Source organism: Zonotrichia albicollis, chromosome 1 (genome assembly GCF_047830755.1).
Source record: "Zonotrichia albicollis isolate bZonAlb1 chromosome 1, bZonAlb1.hap1, whole genome shotgun sequence".
NCBI lineage: Eukaryota > Metazoa > Chordata > Aves > Passeriformes > Passerellidae > Zonotrichia > Zonotrichia albicollis.
The window spans coordinates 154,350,986-154,366,854 of NC_133819.1; the positions used below are offsets into that span (position 1 = coordinate 154,350,986).

The 15,869-nt window shown below is 56.6% G+C and overlaps 1 protein-coding gene across 1 annotated transcript in view; it reads left to right on the forward strand.

Annotated features, from left to right (window-relative positions):
* PPP1R16A (protein phosphatase 1 regulatory subunit 16A) overlaps positions 1–13,872 on the forward strand; it is a 36,453-nt gene extending 22,581 nt beyond the window's left edge. Inside the window, exons 7-11 of the mRNA XM_074558425.1 lie at positions 1,826–1,951; positions 2,051–2,126; positions 2,202–2,331; positions 6,699–6,924; positions 13,441–13,872. Coding sequence (XP_074414526.1) covers positions 1,826–1,951; positions 2,051–2,126; positions 2,202–2,331; positions 6,699–6,924; positions 13,441–13,764 — 882 coding nt within the window. The 3' untranslated portion in view covers positions 13,765–13,872. The remainder of the gene's footprint in view (positions 1–1,825; positions 1,952–2,050; positions 2,127–2,201; positions 2,332–6,698; positions 6,925–13,440) is intronic.
* The last annotated feature ends 1,997 nt before the right edge of the window (positions 13,873–15,869 follow it).

The window sequence follows — 15,869 nt, forward strand, 5'->3', positions numbered from 1 at the left end:
ACACCGGGCTGCACGTGGCAGCCGCCCACGGGAACGGGCAGGGGGGCGAGCTGCTGCTGGGGACACTGGGGACACTGGGACGGGGTCAGGGTGACACTGGGGGACACTGGGACAGGGTCAGGGTGACACTGGGAGGGATCAGGGTGACACTGGGGGACACTGGGTGACACTGGGGGTCACTGGATGAGGATCAGAGTGACACTGGGGGTCACTGGGGCAGGGTCCCCATGGCCCTGGTGGCACTGGGAGAGGATCAGGGTGACACTGGGGGTCACCAGGTGGCACTGGGAGTCACTGGGGGACGCTGGGTGACACTGGGGGACGCTGGGTGAGGATCAGGGTGACACTGGGTGACACTGGGGGGGTCAGGGTGACACTGGGGGTCAATCACTGGGTGACACTGGGGGGGTCAGGGTGACACTGGGGATCACTGTGAGTGGATGAGGGTGACACTGGGTAAGGATCAGGGTGACACTGGAGGTCACCAGGTGGCACTGGGAGTCACTGGGGGACGCTGGGTGACACTGGGGGACGCTGGGTGACACTGAGGGTCACTGGATGAGGATCAGGGTGACACTGGGAGGGTCTGGGTGCCACCAGCACTGTCCCCTGCCAGCTGCACGTGGCAGCCGCCCATGGGTTCCTGGAGGCGGCCGAGCTGCTGCTGGGGACACTGGGGTGACACTGTGTCAGTATCAGGGTGACACTGGGTGACACTGGGTGACACTGGGAGGGTCAGGGTGCCACCCAGGTGCCACTGTCCCCACCCTGTCCCCTGCCAGCTGCACGTGGCAGCCGCCCATGGGTTCCTGGAGGCGGCCGAGCTGCTGCTGGGGACACTGGGTGACACTGGGGGGATCAGGGTGGCACTGGGTGACACTGGGAGGGTCAGGGTGCCACCCAGGTGCCACCAGCACTGTCCCCACCCTGTCCCCTGCCAGCTGCACGTGGCAGCCGCCCACGGGTTCCTGGAGGTGACACTGTGTCAGTATCAGGGTGACACTGGGTGACACTGGGTGACACTGGGAGGAGGGTCAGGGTGCCACCCAGGTGCCACTGTCCCCACCCTGTCCCCACCAGCTGCACGTGGCAGCCGCCCACGGGTTCCTGGAGTTGACACTGTGTCAGTATCAGGGTGGCACTGGGTGACACTGGGGGGGATCAGGGTGACACTGGGAGGGTCACGGTGCCACCCAGGTGCCACTGTCCCCACCCTGTCCCCTGCCAGCTGCACGTGGCAGCCGCCCACGGGTTCCTGGAGGTGGCCGAGCTGCTGCTGGGGACACTGGGGTGACACTGTGTCAGTATCAGGGTGACACTGGGAGGAGGGTCAGGGTGCCACCCAGGTGCCACTGTCCCCACCCGTGTCCCCGCCAGCTGCACGTGGCAGCCGCCCACGGGTTCCTGGAGGTGACACTGTGTCAGTATCAGGGTGACACTGGGTGACACTGGGGGGATCAGGGTGGCACTGGGTGACACTGGGAGGGTCAGGGTGCCACCCAGGTGCCACTGTCCCCACCCGTGTCCCCGCCAGCTGCACGTGGCAGCCGCCCACGTGTTCCTGGAGGTGACACTGTGTCAGTATCAGGGTGACACTGGGTGACACTGGGAGGGTCAGGGTGCCACCCAGGTGCCACTGTCCCCACCCTGTCCCCTGCCAGCTGCACGTGGCAGCCGCCCACGGGTTCCTGGAGGCGGCCGAGCTGCTGCTGGGGACACTGGGGACACTGGGGTGACACTGTGTCAGTATCAGGGTGACACTGGGTGACACTGGGAGGGTCACGGTGCCACCCAGGTGCCACTGTCCCCACCGTGTCCCCACCAGCTGCACGTGGCAGCCGCCCACGGGTTCCTGGAGGCGGCCGAGCTGCTGCTGGAGCACCGCGCCCGCCCCGACGTGTGCGACGCCGACGGGTGGCAGCCCCTGCACGCCGCCGCCTGCTGGGGACAGGTGTGTCACCCACCCCCTTGGGGACATCCCCCATTGTCCCCGTTGTCCCCATTGTCCCCGTTGTCCCCTTTTCCCACCCGTTTCCGCGTCCCTCCGCAGGTGCCGCTGGCGGAGCTGCTGGTGGCGCACGGCGCCGAGCTCGGCGCCAAATCGCTGCTGGATGAGACCCCCCTGGGTGCGTGTGGGGACGCTCTGGGGACACGGCGGTGGCGCCGCGGTGGCACTGGGTGACACCTGGGTGTTGTCCCAGATGTGTGCGGGGACGAGGAGGTGCGGGCCAAGCTGCTGGAGCTGAAGCACAAGCGGGCGGCCGTGCTGAAATGCCAGGAGAGGCACAAGGGGCTGCTGCAGAGGAGAACGTCCAGCGCCGGCAGCCGCGGGTGAGCGGCCTTGGGGACACTGATGGGGCATTAATGGGGACACTGGGGTGGCACTGAGGGTCACAGATCCCTGCTGCAGAGGAGAACGTCCAGCGCCGGCAGCCGCGGGTGAGCAGGGTTGGGGACATTGATGGGGACATTAATGGGGTCACTACAGTGACACTGAGGGTCACTGGGTGACACTGGGTGGCACTGGGGGTCACCAGTCCCTGCTGCAGAGGAGAACGTCCAGCGCCGGCAGCCGCGGGTGAGCGGGCTTGGGGACATCGATGGGGACACTGGGGTCACTGGGTGGCACTGGGGTGGCACTGAGGGTCACAAGTCCCTGCTGCAGAGGAGAACGTCCAGCGCCGGCAGCCGTGGGTGAGCATTGTCACCTCCCGGGTTGGGGACAGTAATGGGGACACCACTGGGTGGCACTGGGGTGACACTGGACTCACTGAGGTGACAACTGGGGTCACTGGGTGACACTGGGTGGTACTGGGGTGGCACTGAGAGTCACTGGGTGGCACTGGGGTGGCACTGGGGTCACAGATCCCTGCTGCAGAGGAGAACGTCCAGCGCCGGCAGCCGCGGGTGAGCATTGTCACCTCCAGGGTTGGGGACAGTAATGGGGACACCACTGGGTGGCACTGGGGTCACTGGGTGGTCACTGGGTGGCACTGGGTGGCACTGGGGTCACTGGGTGGCACTGAGGGTCACAGATCCCTGCTGCAGAGGAGAACGTCCAGCGCCGGCAGCCGCGGGTGAGCAGGACACGGTGTCACCTCCAGGGTTGGGGACATTAATGGGGACACTGGGGTGGCATTGGGGTCACTGGAGGGATCACGGTGACACTGGGGAAGGGTCAGGGTGAAATCCCCCAAAACCCCATAATTGCCCAAACCCCTCATAAGTCCTCAAAAACCCATAAATCCCCCAAATCCCCATAAATTCCCCCAAAAATTCATAATCGAAATCCGCCAAAATCCCCATAAACCCCAAATCCCCTAAACCCCCATAAATCCCCCCAAAAATTCATAATCCAAATCCCCCAAACCCCCATAAATCCCAAATCCCCATAAATCCCAAACCCCCATAAACCCCAAATCCCCTAAATCCCCTAAACCCTCATAATCCCCCAAATCCCCATAAATGCCCCCAAAAATTCATTATCCAAATCTGCCAAAACCCCCATAAATCCCAAATCCCCATAAACCCCAAATCCCCTAAATCCCCTAAACCCTCATAATCCCCCAAATCCCATAAATCCCCTAAAACCCCATTTACCCCAAACCCCCATAATTCCGCAAAACCCCCATAATCCTCAAACCCCATAAACCCCAAAACCCCATAATTCCCTAAATCCTGTAAGTTCCAAAATCCCACAAATCCCCTACACCCCATAATCCTCCAAACCCCCATAAATCACCCAAACCCCACAAAATCCCCCAAATCCCATAAACCCCATAAACTCCAAAGCCCATAATTCCCCAAACCCCACAAAATCCCCAAAACCCCCAATTCCCCAAACCCCCCATAATCCCCAAAACCCCATAATTCATAATTCCCAAAATCCCCAAACCCCCCATAATCCCCAAAACCCCCAATTCCCCTAAACCCCAAAACCCCATAATTCATAATTCCCAAAATCCCCAGACCCCCCCAAACCCCACAACCCCACAATTCCCAAAACCTCATAAATCCCCAAAACACCATAATTCCCAAACCCCCCCATAAATCCCCAAATCCCATAATCCTCATAAACTCCAAACCTGCCATAATTCCCATAAACTCCAAAATCCCATTAACCCCAAACCCCCATAAACCCCAAGACCCACAAACCCCCCCAAACCACCATAAACCCCAAATCCCCAAAACCCCATAAAAACCCCATAAATCCCCCAAAACCCCACAAAAACCCCATGAAACACCCATAAACCCCATAAATTTCCATAATTCCCTTAAACCCCAAATACCCCAAAACCCCGATCCCCTGTAATGCTGAAATCCCATAAACGCCATACCCCAAAACCCCACAAATCTCCTCAACCTCATAAACCCGATAAAAACCCCCATAAAAACCCCAGAAACCCCAAATCCCCTAAATCCCCTAAATCCCACAATGCCCTAAAACCCCATTTACCCCAAACCCCCACAAATCCTCATAAACCCCAAATCCCCTAAACCCCATAAATCCCGCAAATCCCCATAAACCCCAAATCCCCATAAATCCCCAAACCCCCTAAATCCCCACAAATCCCCATAAACCCCAAATCCCCATAAATCCCTAAATCTCTTAAACCCCACAAAAACCCCACAAAACCCCACAAACCCCTAAATCCCCAAATCCCCATAAATCCCCAAATCCCCATAAACCCCAAATCCCCATAAATCCCCATAAATCCCTAAATCCCATAAATCCCCAAAACCCCATAAATACCCCAAACCCCATAAATACCCCAAACCCCATAAATCCCACAAATCCCCAAATCCCCTAAATCCCCAAAACCCCACAAATTCCCATAAACCCCAAACCCCATAAACCCCAAATCTCCTAAATCCCCAAACCCCCTAAATCCCCTAAACCCCAAATCCCCAAACCCCCTAAATCCCCTAAACCCCACAAATCCCCATAAACCCCAAATCCCCATAAATCCCCAAAACCCCATTTACCACAAACCCCATAAATTCCAAACCCCCATAAACCCCAAATCCCCAAACCCCCTAAATCCCCAAACCCCCTAAATCCCCAAATTCCCATAAACCCCAAATCCCCTTAATCCCCAAAACCCCACAAATCCCCAAACCCCCTAAATCCCCTAAACCCCACAAATCCCCATAAACCCCAAATCCCCATAAACCCCAAATCCCCTACATCCCCTAAACCCCATAAATCCCCAAATCCCCATAAACCCCAAATCCCCATAAATCCCCAAACCCCCATAAACCCCAAATCCCCAAATCCCCACAAATCCTCATAAACCCCAAATCCCCTAAATCCCCAAACACCATAAACCCCAAAAACCCCAAACCCCCATAAATCCCCATAACCCTGATCCCCTGTAATTGTGAATTCCCATCAACCCTACAAATCCCCATAAACCCCAAATTTTCCAAATCCCCTAAACCCCATAAATCCCCAAAACCCCATAAACCCCATTTACCCTAAACCCCACAAATCCCAAACCCCCACAAATCCCCATAAACCCCAAATCCCCTAAATCCCCAAACCCCCTAAATCCCCAAATTCCCATAAACCCCAAATCCCCTAAACCCCACAAATCCCCACAAACCCCAAATCCCCATAAACCCCAAACCCCATAAATCCCAAACCCCCATAAACCCCAAACCCCCTAAATCCCCTAAACCCCACAAATCCCCATAAACCCCAAACCCCCTAAATCCCCTAAATCCCCTAAACCCCACAAATCCCCATAAACCCCAAATCCCCAAACCCCCTAAATCCCCAAAACCCCACAAATCCCCATAAACCCCATACACCCCAAAACCCCCAAAACCCCACAAGTCCTCATAAACCCCAAACCCCCTAAACCCCAAATCCCCTAAAACCCCAAATCTCCATAAACCCCAAATCCCCTAAACCCCATAAATCCCCACAAACCCCCACAAATCCCCAAATCCCCTAAATCCCCAAAACCCCATAAATCCCCAAATCCCCATTTACCCCAAACCCCATAAATCCCAAACCCCCATAAACCCCATACCCCCATAACCACCAAAACCCCACAAATCCTCATAAACCCCCATAATCCCCAAAATCCCATTTACCCCAAACCCCATAAACCCCAAACCCCCATACACCCCAAACCCCTATAACCGCCAAAACCCCACAAATCCTCATAAACCCCAAATCCCCTAAACCCACAAATCCCCGCAAATCCCCATAAACCCCTAAATCCCCAAAACCCCGTAAATCCCCAAACACCATAAATCCCAAAAACCCCAAACCCCCATAATCCCCAAAACCCTGATCCCCTGTAATTGTGAATTCCCGTCAACCCCATACCCCAAAACCCCTCAAATCCCCACAAAACCCCATAAACCCCAAATCCCCTAAATCCCCTAAATCCCCAAACCCCCTCAATCCCCTAAACCCCATAAATCCCCACAAATCCCCAAATCCCCATAAACCCCAAATTCCCTAAATCCCCAAAACCCCACAAATCCCCACAAATCCCCATAAACCCCACAAATCCCCACAAATCCCCATAAACCCCAAACCCCCTAAATCCCCAAAACCCCACACATCCCCACAAATCCCCATAAACCCCAAATCCCCACAAACCCCAAACCCCACAAAAACCCCATAAAATCCCCATAAAAACCCCCCAAAAACCCCATAAATCCCCCAATCCCCATTGCAGGAAGGTGGTTCGCCGCGCCAGCCTGTCGGAGCGCTCGAGCCGCTACCGCCGGGAGCTGCAGCGCGAGGCCATCGTCTGGGGACACCTCGGGGACAGCGAGGACGACGACAGGGCCACCACCGATGGCACCGCCACCACCGGTGTCACCACGGCCACCGGTGTCACCACGGCCACCGCCGAGACGCGGCCACCGCTGCCACCGGCCGGGCACCGCGGAGGGGCCGCGGTGAGGGGACAGCGGGGACAGCAAGGGGTTGGGGACAGTGGGGACATTGGCAGATTGGGGACATCAGGGACACTGGGGACCTCTGGGACATTGGGGACAATGGGGATGTTGGGGACATTGGGGACATCATGGACAGCGGGGATGTCAGGGACGCAGGGGACATTGGGGAATTGGGGACAATGGGGACATTGGGTGATTGGGGACATCAGGGACATCAGGGACATTGGGAGATTGGGGACATTGGAGACATCAGGGACATTGGGGACATCTGGGACATTGGGGGATTGGGGACATCAGGGACATTGGGGACCTCTGGGACATTGGGGACATTGGGAGATTGGGGACATCAGGACATTGGGGACATTGGGGGATTGGGGACATCAGGGACATTGGGGGATTGGGGACATCGGGGACATTTGGGGCACCTCAAGGTGAAGGACATTGAGGACATCAGGGGTGAGGGGCACTGGGGACATTGGAGACATCAGGGACACTGGGGACGTTGGCGGTGAGGGACACTGGGGACACCTCGGGGACAGCGAGGACGACGACAGGGCCGCCACCGATGGCACCACCACCGGTGTCACCGTCACCGCCGAGACGCGGCCACCGCTGCCACCGGCCGGGCACCGCGGAGGGGCCGCGGTGAGGGGACAGCAGGGACAGAGGGGACACCACAGGCGTGAGGGACATTGGGGACATTGGCAGATTGGGGACATCAGGGACATTGGGGACTTCTGGGACATTGGGGACATCAGGCACTTTGGGGACATTGGGAGATTGGGGACATCAGGGACATTGTGGACATTGGGACATCAGGGACATTGGGAGATTGGGGACCTTGGAGACATCAGGGACATTGGGGACATTGGGAGATTGGGGACATTGAGGGCATCAGGGACATTGGGGACATTGGGAGATTGGGGACCTTGGAGACATCAGGGACATTGGGAGATTGGGGACATTGGGAGATTGGGGACATCAGGGACATTGGGGGATTGGGGACATCGGGGACATTTGGGGCACCTCAGGATGAAGGACATTGAGGACATCAGGGGTGAGGGGCACTGGGGACATTGGAGGCATCAGGGACATTGGGGACATTGGGAGATTGGGGACATCAGGGACATTGGGGACATCAGGGACATTGGGGACATCATGGACAGTGGGGTTGTCGGGGACACAGGGGACATTGGGGACAATGGGGACATCGGGGACATTGGGGACATCATGGACAGTGGGGTTGTCAGGGACACAAGGGACATTGGGGAATTGGGGACACTGGGGACATCAGGGATGTTGGGGACATTGGGGACACCTCAGTGTTGAGGGACACTGGGGACCTTGGGGACATCAGGGACACTGGAGACATCAGGGACATTGGGGACATTGGGAGATTGGGGGACATCAGGGACACAAGGGACATTGGGGAATTGGGGACATTGGGGACATCAGGGATATTGGGGACATCGGGCACATTGGAGACAGGTCAGTGTTGAGGGACACTGGAGACCTTGGGGACAATGGAGATGTCAGGGACATTGGGGACATTGGGAGATTGGGGACATCGGGGACGTTGGGGACATCAGGGACATTGGGAGATTGGGGACATCAGGGACATTGCAGGATCGGGGACATTGGGGGATTAAGGCCATTGGTGGCATCGGAAGTGTTGGGGACATTGGGGACATCGGGGACATTGGGAACATTGGGGGAGCATTGGGGACATCGGGGACATTTGGGCACCTCAAGGTGAAGGACATTGAGGACATCAGGGGTGAGGGACACTGGGGACATTGGAGGCATCAGGGACATTGGGAACATTGGGGGAGCATTGGGGACATCAGGGACATTGAGGGCATCAGGGGCATTGGGGACATCATGGACAGCGGGGTTGTCAGGGACACAGGGGACATTGGGGAATTGGGGACAATGGGGACATCAGGGATGTTGGGGACATCGGGGACATTGGAGACATGTCAGTGTTGAGGGACACATTGGGGACACTGGGGACATCAGGGGACATTGGGGACATTGGGAGATTGGGGACATCGGGGACGTTGGGGACATCAGGGACATTGGGGGATTGGGGACATCGGGGACATTTGGGGCACCTCAAGGTGAAGGACATTGAGGACATCAGGGGTGAGGGACACTGGGGACATTGGAGCCATCAGGGACATTGGGGACATTGGGAGATTGGGGACATTGGGGACATCAGGGACATTGGGGACATTGGGGGATTGGGGGCGTCAGGGACATCAGGGGGACATCATTGGGGACATCATTGGGGACATCCCGGACATTGGGGGTTTGGGGACATTGGGGATATTGGGGACATCAGGGTGACATTGGGGACATCAGGGACATTAGGGACACTTCAGGGGTGAGGGACACTGGAGACATTGAGGACATTGGGGGATTGGGGACATTGGGGACGTTGGGGACATCAGGGACAACAGAGACGTCAGGGACATTGGGGGACATTGGGGGGTGAGGGACATCGGGGTGACACTGGGGACATTGGGGACATAGGGGTATGGGGGGCTGGGGACATTGAGGACATCAGGGACAGTGGGGGATTGGGGACATTGGGGGATTGGGGACATTGGTGGCATTGGGGACACTGGGGACATTGGGGACATTGGGGGTGAAGGACATTGGGGACACTTTGGGGACAGCAAGGACGAGGACAGGGCCAGAACTGCCACCACTGCCACTGTCACCACCAAGGGCACGGCCGGACACCGGGGACATCGGGGACATTGAGGACACTGGGGGACATTGGGAGATTGGGGACATTGGAGACCTTGGGGACAGTAGGGGATTTGGGACATTGAGGATATTGGGGACATCGGGGGACTGGGGACAATGAGGACATTGGGGACATCAGGGACGTTAGGGACATCGGGGGACTGGGGACATTGGGGACAACAGGGACATTAGGGACAATGAGGACATTGGGGACGTTGGGGACATCAGGGACATTGGGGACATTGGAGGGCTGGTGGTATTGGGGACACCTCAGGGGTGAGGGACATTGAGGACATCGGGGGTTTGGGGACACTGGGGACATCGTCAGACATTGGGGACAACGTGGAGGGACATTGGGCTGAGGGGCCTTGGGGACATCGTGGGACCTTGGGGACAATGTGGGACATTGGGTGACATTGGAGGTTGGGGACACCGGGGGGACACTGGGGATGAGAGACCTTGGGGACAGCGTGGACAATGTGGAGGGACATTGGGGTGAGGGACCTTGGGGACATCGTGGGACCTTGGGGACAATGTGGGACCTTGGGGACATTGTGGGACCTTGGGGACAATGTGGGACATTGGATGACATTGGAAGTTGGGGACACGGGGGGGACACTGGGGATGAGAGGCCTTGGGGACACTGGGGACAATCTGGGGGGACATTGGGGTGAGGGACCTTGGGGACATTGGGGGACATTGGGGGACATTGGGGTGAGGGGCCTTGGGGACATTGTGGACAATGTGGGGGGACATTGGGGTGAGGGACCTTGGGGACACTGGGGACATTGGGGGACATTGTGGGGGGTTGGGAACATTGGGGACAATGGGGACAATGTGGGGGGACATCAGGGTGAGGGACATTGGGAACAACATGGGACACTGGGGACAGTGTGGGGGTGAAGGACCTTGGGGACATTGGGGACAACATGGGGTGGACATTGGGGACCATGTGGAGGGGGGACATCAGGTGTGAGGGACCTTGGGGACAATGTGGGACATTGGGGACATCGGGGGATTGGGGACAATGAGGACAACATGGAGGACATTGGTGTGTGGGACCGTGGGGGACATTGGGGGACATTGAGGGTTGGGGACCTTGGGGACATTGGGGGACATTGGGGGACATTGGAGGTTGGGACCTTGGGGACATCGTGGGACCTTGGGGACATTGGGGGGACACTGGGGGTGAGGGACCTTGGGGACAACACGGGATCATTGAGGACATTGTGGGACCTTGGGGACATTGGGGGATATTGGGGACACTGGGGACATTGCAAGTGAGGGACCTTGGGGACATTGTGGGACCTTGGGGACATTGGGGGGACACAGGGGGGACATTGCAGGTGAGGGACCTTGGGGACAATGTGGGACATTGGGGACATCGTGGACAACGTGGGGGGACCTTGGGGACATTGGGGGACATTGGAGGTTGGGTCCTTGGGGACACTGGGGGGACATTGGGGGTGAGGGTCCTTGGGGACAACACGGGGACCTTGGGGACATTGGGGACCTTGAGGATTGAGAACCTTGGGGACAATGGGAGACATTGGGGACATTGGGGGTGACAGACCTTGGGGACACTGAGGGGTTGAGGACCTTGGGGGGGACCTTGAGGACATCATGGGGGGGTTGAGGACCTTGGGGACATTGGGGACAATATGGGGGGGACATTGCAGTGAGGGACCTTGGGGACATTGTGGGGACATTGAGGGCTGAAGACCTTGGGGACAACATGGAGGGGACATCAGGGTGAGGGACATTGGGGACATTGAGGACCTTGAGGAATGAGAACCTTGGGGACAATGGGAGACATTGGGGACATTGGGGGTGACAGACCTTGGGGACACTGGGGACATTGGGGGTGAGGAACACTGGGGACATCGGGGACATTGCAAGTGAGGGACCTTGGGGACATTGGGGGACATTGGAGGTTGGGTCCTTGGGGACACTGGGGAGGACATTGGGGGTGAGGGACCTTGGGGACAGCATGGGGTGGACATTGGGGACAATGGGGACAACGTGGGGGGACATCAGGGCTGAGGAACACTGGGGACATCAGGGGACCTTGGGGACATTGTGGGACCTTGAGAACAGTGTAGGACATTGGGGACAATGAGGACAACATGGAGGACATTGGTGTGAGGGACCTTGGGGACAACATGGGGACCTTGGGGACATTGTGGGACCTTGAGAACAGTGTGGGACATTGGGGACATTGGGGAATTGGGGACAATGAGGACAACATGGATGACATTGGTGTGAGGGACCTTGGGGACAACGTGGGACATTGGGGACAATGTGGGGGTGAGGGACACTGGGAACATCGGGGACATTGGGGGTGAGGGACCTTGGGGACAACGTGGGACATTGGGGACATTGGGAGGGGACATCAGGGTGAGGGACCTTGGGGACATTGGGGACATCGTGGGACATTGGGGACAACGTGGGACATTGGGTGACATTGGAGGTTGGGTCTTTGGGGACACAGGGGGGACATTGGGGGTGAGGGACCTTGGGGACAACGTGGGACATTGGGGACATTGGGAGGGGACATCAGGGTGAGGGACCTTGGGGACATTGGGGACATCGTGGGACATTGGGGACAACGTGGGACATTGGGTGACATTGGAGGTTGGGTCTTTGGGGACACAGGGGGGACATTGGGGGTGAGGGACCTTGGGGACAACACGGGGACCTTGGGGACATTGTGGGGGGTTGGGAACCTTGGGGACATTGGGGACAATATGGGGGGGACATTGCAGTGAGGGACATTGGGGACATTGGGGACATTGGGGACCTTGAGGATTGAGAACCTTGGGGACAATGGGAGACATTGAGGACATTGGGGGTGACAGACCTTGGGGACATTGAGGGGTTGAGGACCTTGGGGGGGACATTGGGGACATCATGGGGGGGATGAGGACCTTGGGGACATTGGGGACAACATGGGGGGGACATTGCAGTGAGGGACCTTGGGGACATTGGGGACATTGTGGGGACATTGCGGGGACATTGAGGGCTGAGGACCGAGGGGACATTTGGGACACTGGGGACATTGGGGACATTGGGGACCTTGGGGACATTGAGGATTGAGAACCTTGGGGACAATGGGAGACATTGAGGACATTGGGGGTGACAGACCTTGGGGACATTGGGGGGTTGGGGACCTTGGGGACATCATGGGGGGGTTGAGGACCTTGGGGACATTGGGGACAACATGGGGGGGACATTGCAGTGAGGGACCTTGGGGACATTGTGGGGACATTGCGGGGACATTGAGGGCTGAGGACCTTGGGGACATTTGGGACATTGGGGACATTGAGGATTGAGAACCTTGGGGACAATGGGGACATTGGGGGTGACAGACCTTGGGGACATTGAGGGGTTGAGGACCTTGGGGGGGACATTGGGGACATCATGGGGGGGACATCAGGGTGAGGGACCTTGGGGACATTGGGGACATTGGGGGTGACAGACCTTGGGGACATTGAGGGGTTGAGGACCTTGGGGGGGACATTGAGGACCTTGGGGACAACATGGGGGTGACACCAGTGGGTTGGGGACATCGTGGTGACATCAGTTTGAGGGACCTTGGTGACAACATGAGGTGACATTACAGTGCCTTGGTGACAACAGCGAGGAGCACACTCACGCTCAGGGTGACACCGGGAGGGGACAACGGTGACACCGCTGGGGACAACAGCCCCCCCCGAGTGTCCCCATTGTCCCCATTGTCACCCCCCCTTTCTGTCCCCTCAGGAGCCGCCCCCGCTGTCCCCTCACCCCAACGGCTCCGCGCTGTCCCCGCTGTCCCCGCTGTCCCCGCTGTCCCCTCGCTCGGGTGACAAAAGCCACCCGCACACCCTGGCCGACCTCAAACGGCACCGGGCGGCCGCCAAAAACCCCAAAAACGACCCCAAAAACCCCGAAATGTCGCTCGGGGACACCCCTGGGGACATTGGGGACACCATTGGGGACACCCTTGGGGACATCGCGGACATGGCGGAGCCGCCGCTGCTGCGTTTGACGGCGCCGCCGCCCGAGGCGCCCTCGGGGAAGCGGCGCTGCTGCCGCCTGATGTGACCGAACCGAATCCGGGGTCACCCCGCGGTTTGGGGGTGTCCCCTCGGTGTCACTCGGTGTCCCCAAAAACGGGAATTTTTGTTTGTTTTTTTTTTTTTTTTTTCTTTGTCGCTTTTTTTGTCCCCAAAAAAAAGAAGAAAAAAAAACCCCAAAAATGGGGACGAGGAACAAAACGGGGGTGGCGACATTTTGGTGTCGGTGTGGATTTTGTTATTTGGGGTTTTTGGGGGTTTTTTTAATGGGAAATGGCCCCAAAATTGTGGAGGGGGAGGGGATGGGAGACCCCAAAAGTCGCATTTTGGGGGGGGGGGGGGAGTGGTGGGACCCCAAAATTGGGTTTGGGGGTTTTGGGAAACCCTAAAGGCTCATTTGGGGTTTGGGATTCCCTAAATCCACATTTGGGGTTTTGGGATTCCCCAAATCCACATTTGGGGTTTTAGGACCCCCCCAAATCCCATAGGAAAGGTTTGGGACCCCTTAAATCCACATTTGGGGTTTTGGGATCCCCTAAATCCCACAGGAAAGTTTTGGGGACCCCAAATCCTATATGGGGTTTTTAGGACCCCCCCAAATCCACATTTGGGGTTTTGGGATCCCCAAAATTCACATTTGGGGTTTTGGGAACCCCCAAATCCCATAGGAAATTTTGGGATTCCCTAAATCCACATTTGGGGTTTTGGGAACCCCCCTAAATCCACATTTGGGGTTTTGGGATTCCCTAAATTCACATTTGGGGTTTTGGGATCCCCCAAATCCACATTTGGGGTTTTGGGAACCTCCAAATCCCATAGGAAAGTTTTAGGATTCCCTAAATCCACATTTGGGGTTTTGGGGACCCCCAAATCCCATTGGAAACTTTTGGGGACCCCTAAATCCATATTTGGGGTTTTGGGAACCCCTAAATCCAACAGGAAAGTTTTGGGATTCCCTAAATTCACATTTGGGGTTTTGGGATTCCCTAAATCCACATTTGGGGTTTTGGGGGCCCCCAAATCCTACAGGAATGTTTTGGGATCCCCTAAATCCACATTTGGGGTTTTGGGAACCCCCAAATCCACATTTGGGGTTTTAGGAACCCCCCTAAATCCACATTTGGGGTTTTGGGACCCCCCCAATCCACATTTGGGGTTTTGGGACCCCCCCAATCCACATTTGGGGTTTTGGGAACCCCTAAATCCCATTGGAAATTTTGGAGACCCCTAAATCCATATTTGGGGTTTTGGGATCCCCTAAATCCACATTTGGGGTTTTGGGAACCCCCAAATCCACATTTGGGGTTTTAGGAACCCCCCTAAATCCACATTTGGGGTTTTGGGAACCCCCAAATCCTACAGGAAAGTTTTGGGGACCCCAAATCCTATATGGGGTTTTTAGGGCCACCCCAAATCCACATTTGGGGTTTTGGGAACCCCCCAAATCCTGCAGGAAAGTTTTGGGATTCCCTAAATCCACATTTGGGGTTTTGGGAACCCCCAAATCCACAATTGGGGTTTTGGGATTCCCTAAATCCACTTGTCAGGTTTTGGGATCCCCTAAATCCATATTTGGAGTTTTGGGGGCCCCAAATCCCATAGGAAAGTTTTGGGATTCCCCAAATCCACATTGGGGGTTTGGGATTCCCTAAATCCACATTTGGGGTTTTGGGAACCCCCAAATCCACATTTGGGGTTTTGGGAACCCCTAAATCCACATTTGGGGTTTTGAGGACCCCAAATCCTATATGGGGTTTTTAGGACCCCCCAAATCCACATTTGGGGTTTTTGGGAACCCCCCTAAATCCACATTTGGGGTTTGGGATTCCCTAAATCCACATTTGGGATTTTGGGGGGTCCTAAAAGGGATTTGGGATTTTTTATTTGGGGTTCTGGGGTCCTAAAAGGGAATTTGGGGTTTTTATTTGGGGTGGGGGGTCCTAAAAGTTCCTAAAAGGGATTTGGGGTCCCAAAAGTTTCCAGTGGGATTTAGGGGTCCCCAAAACCCCAAATGTGGATTTAGGGAATCCCAAAACCCCAAATAAAACCGCGAAATTCCCTTTTAGGACCCCCCAAAACCCCAAATAAAACCCCAAATCCCTTTTTGGATCCCCCCCAAATCCCTAAATAAAA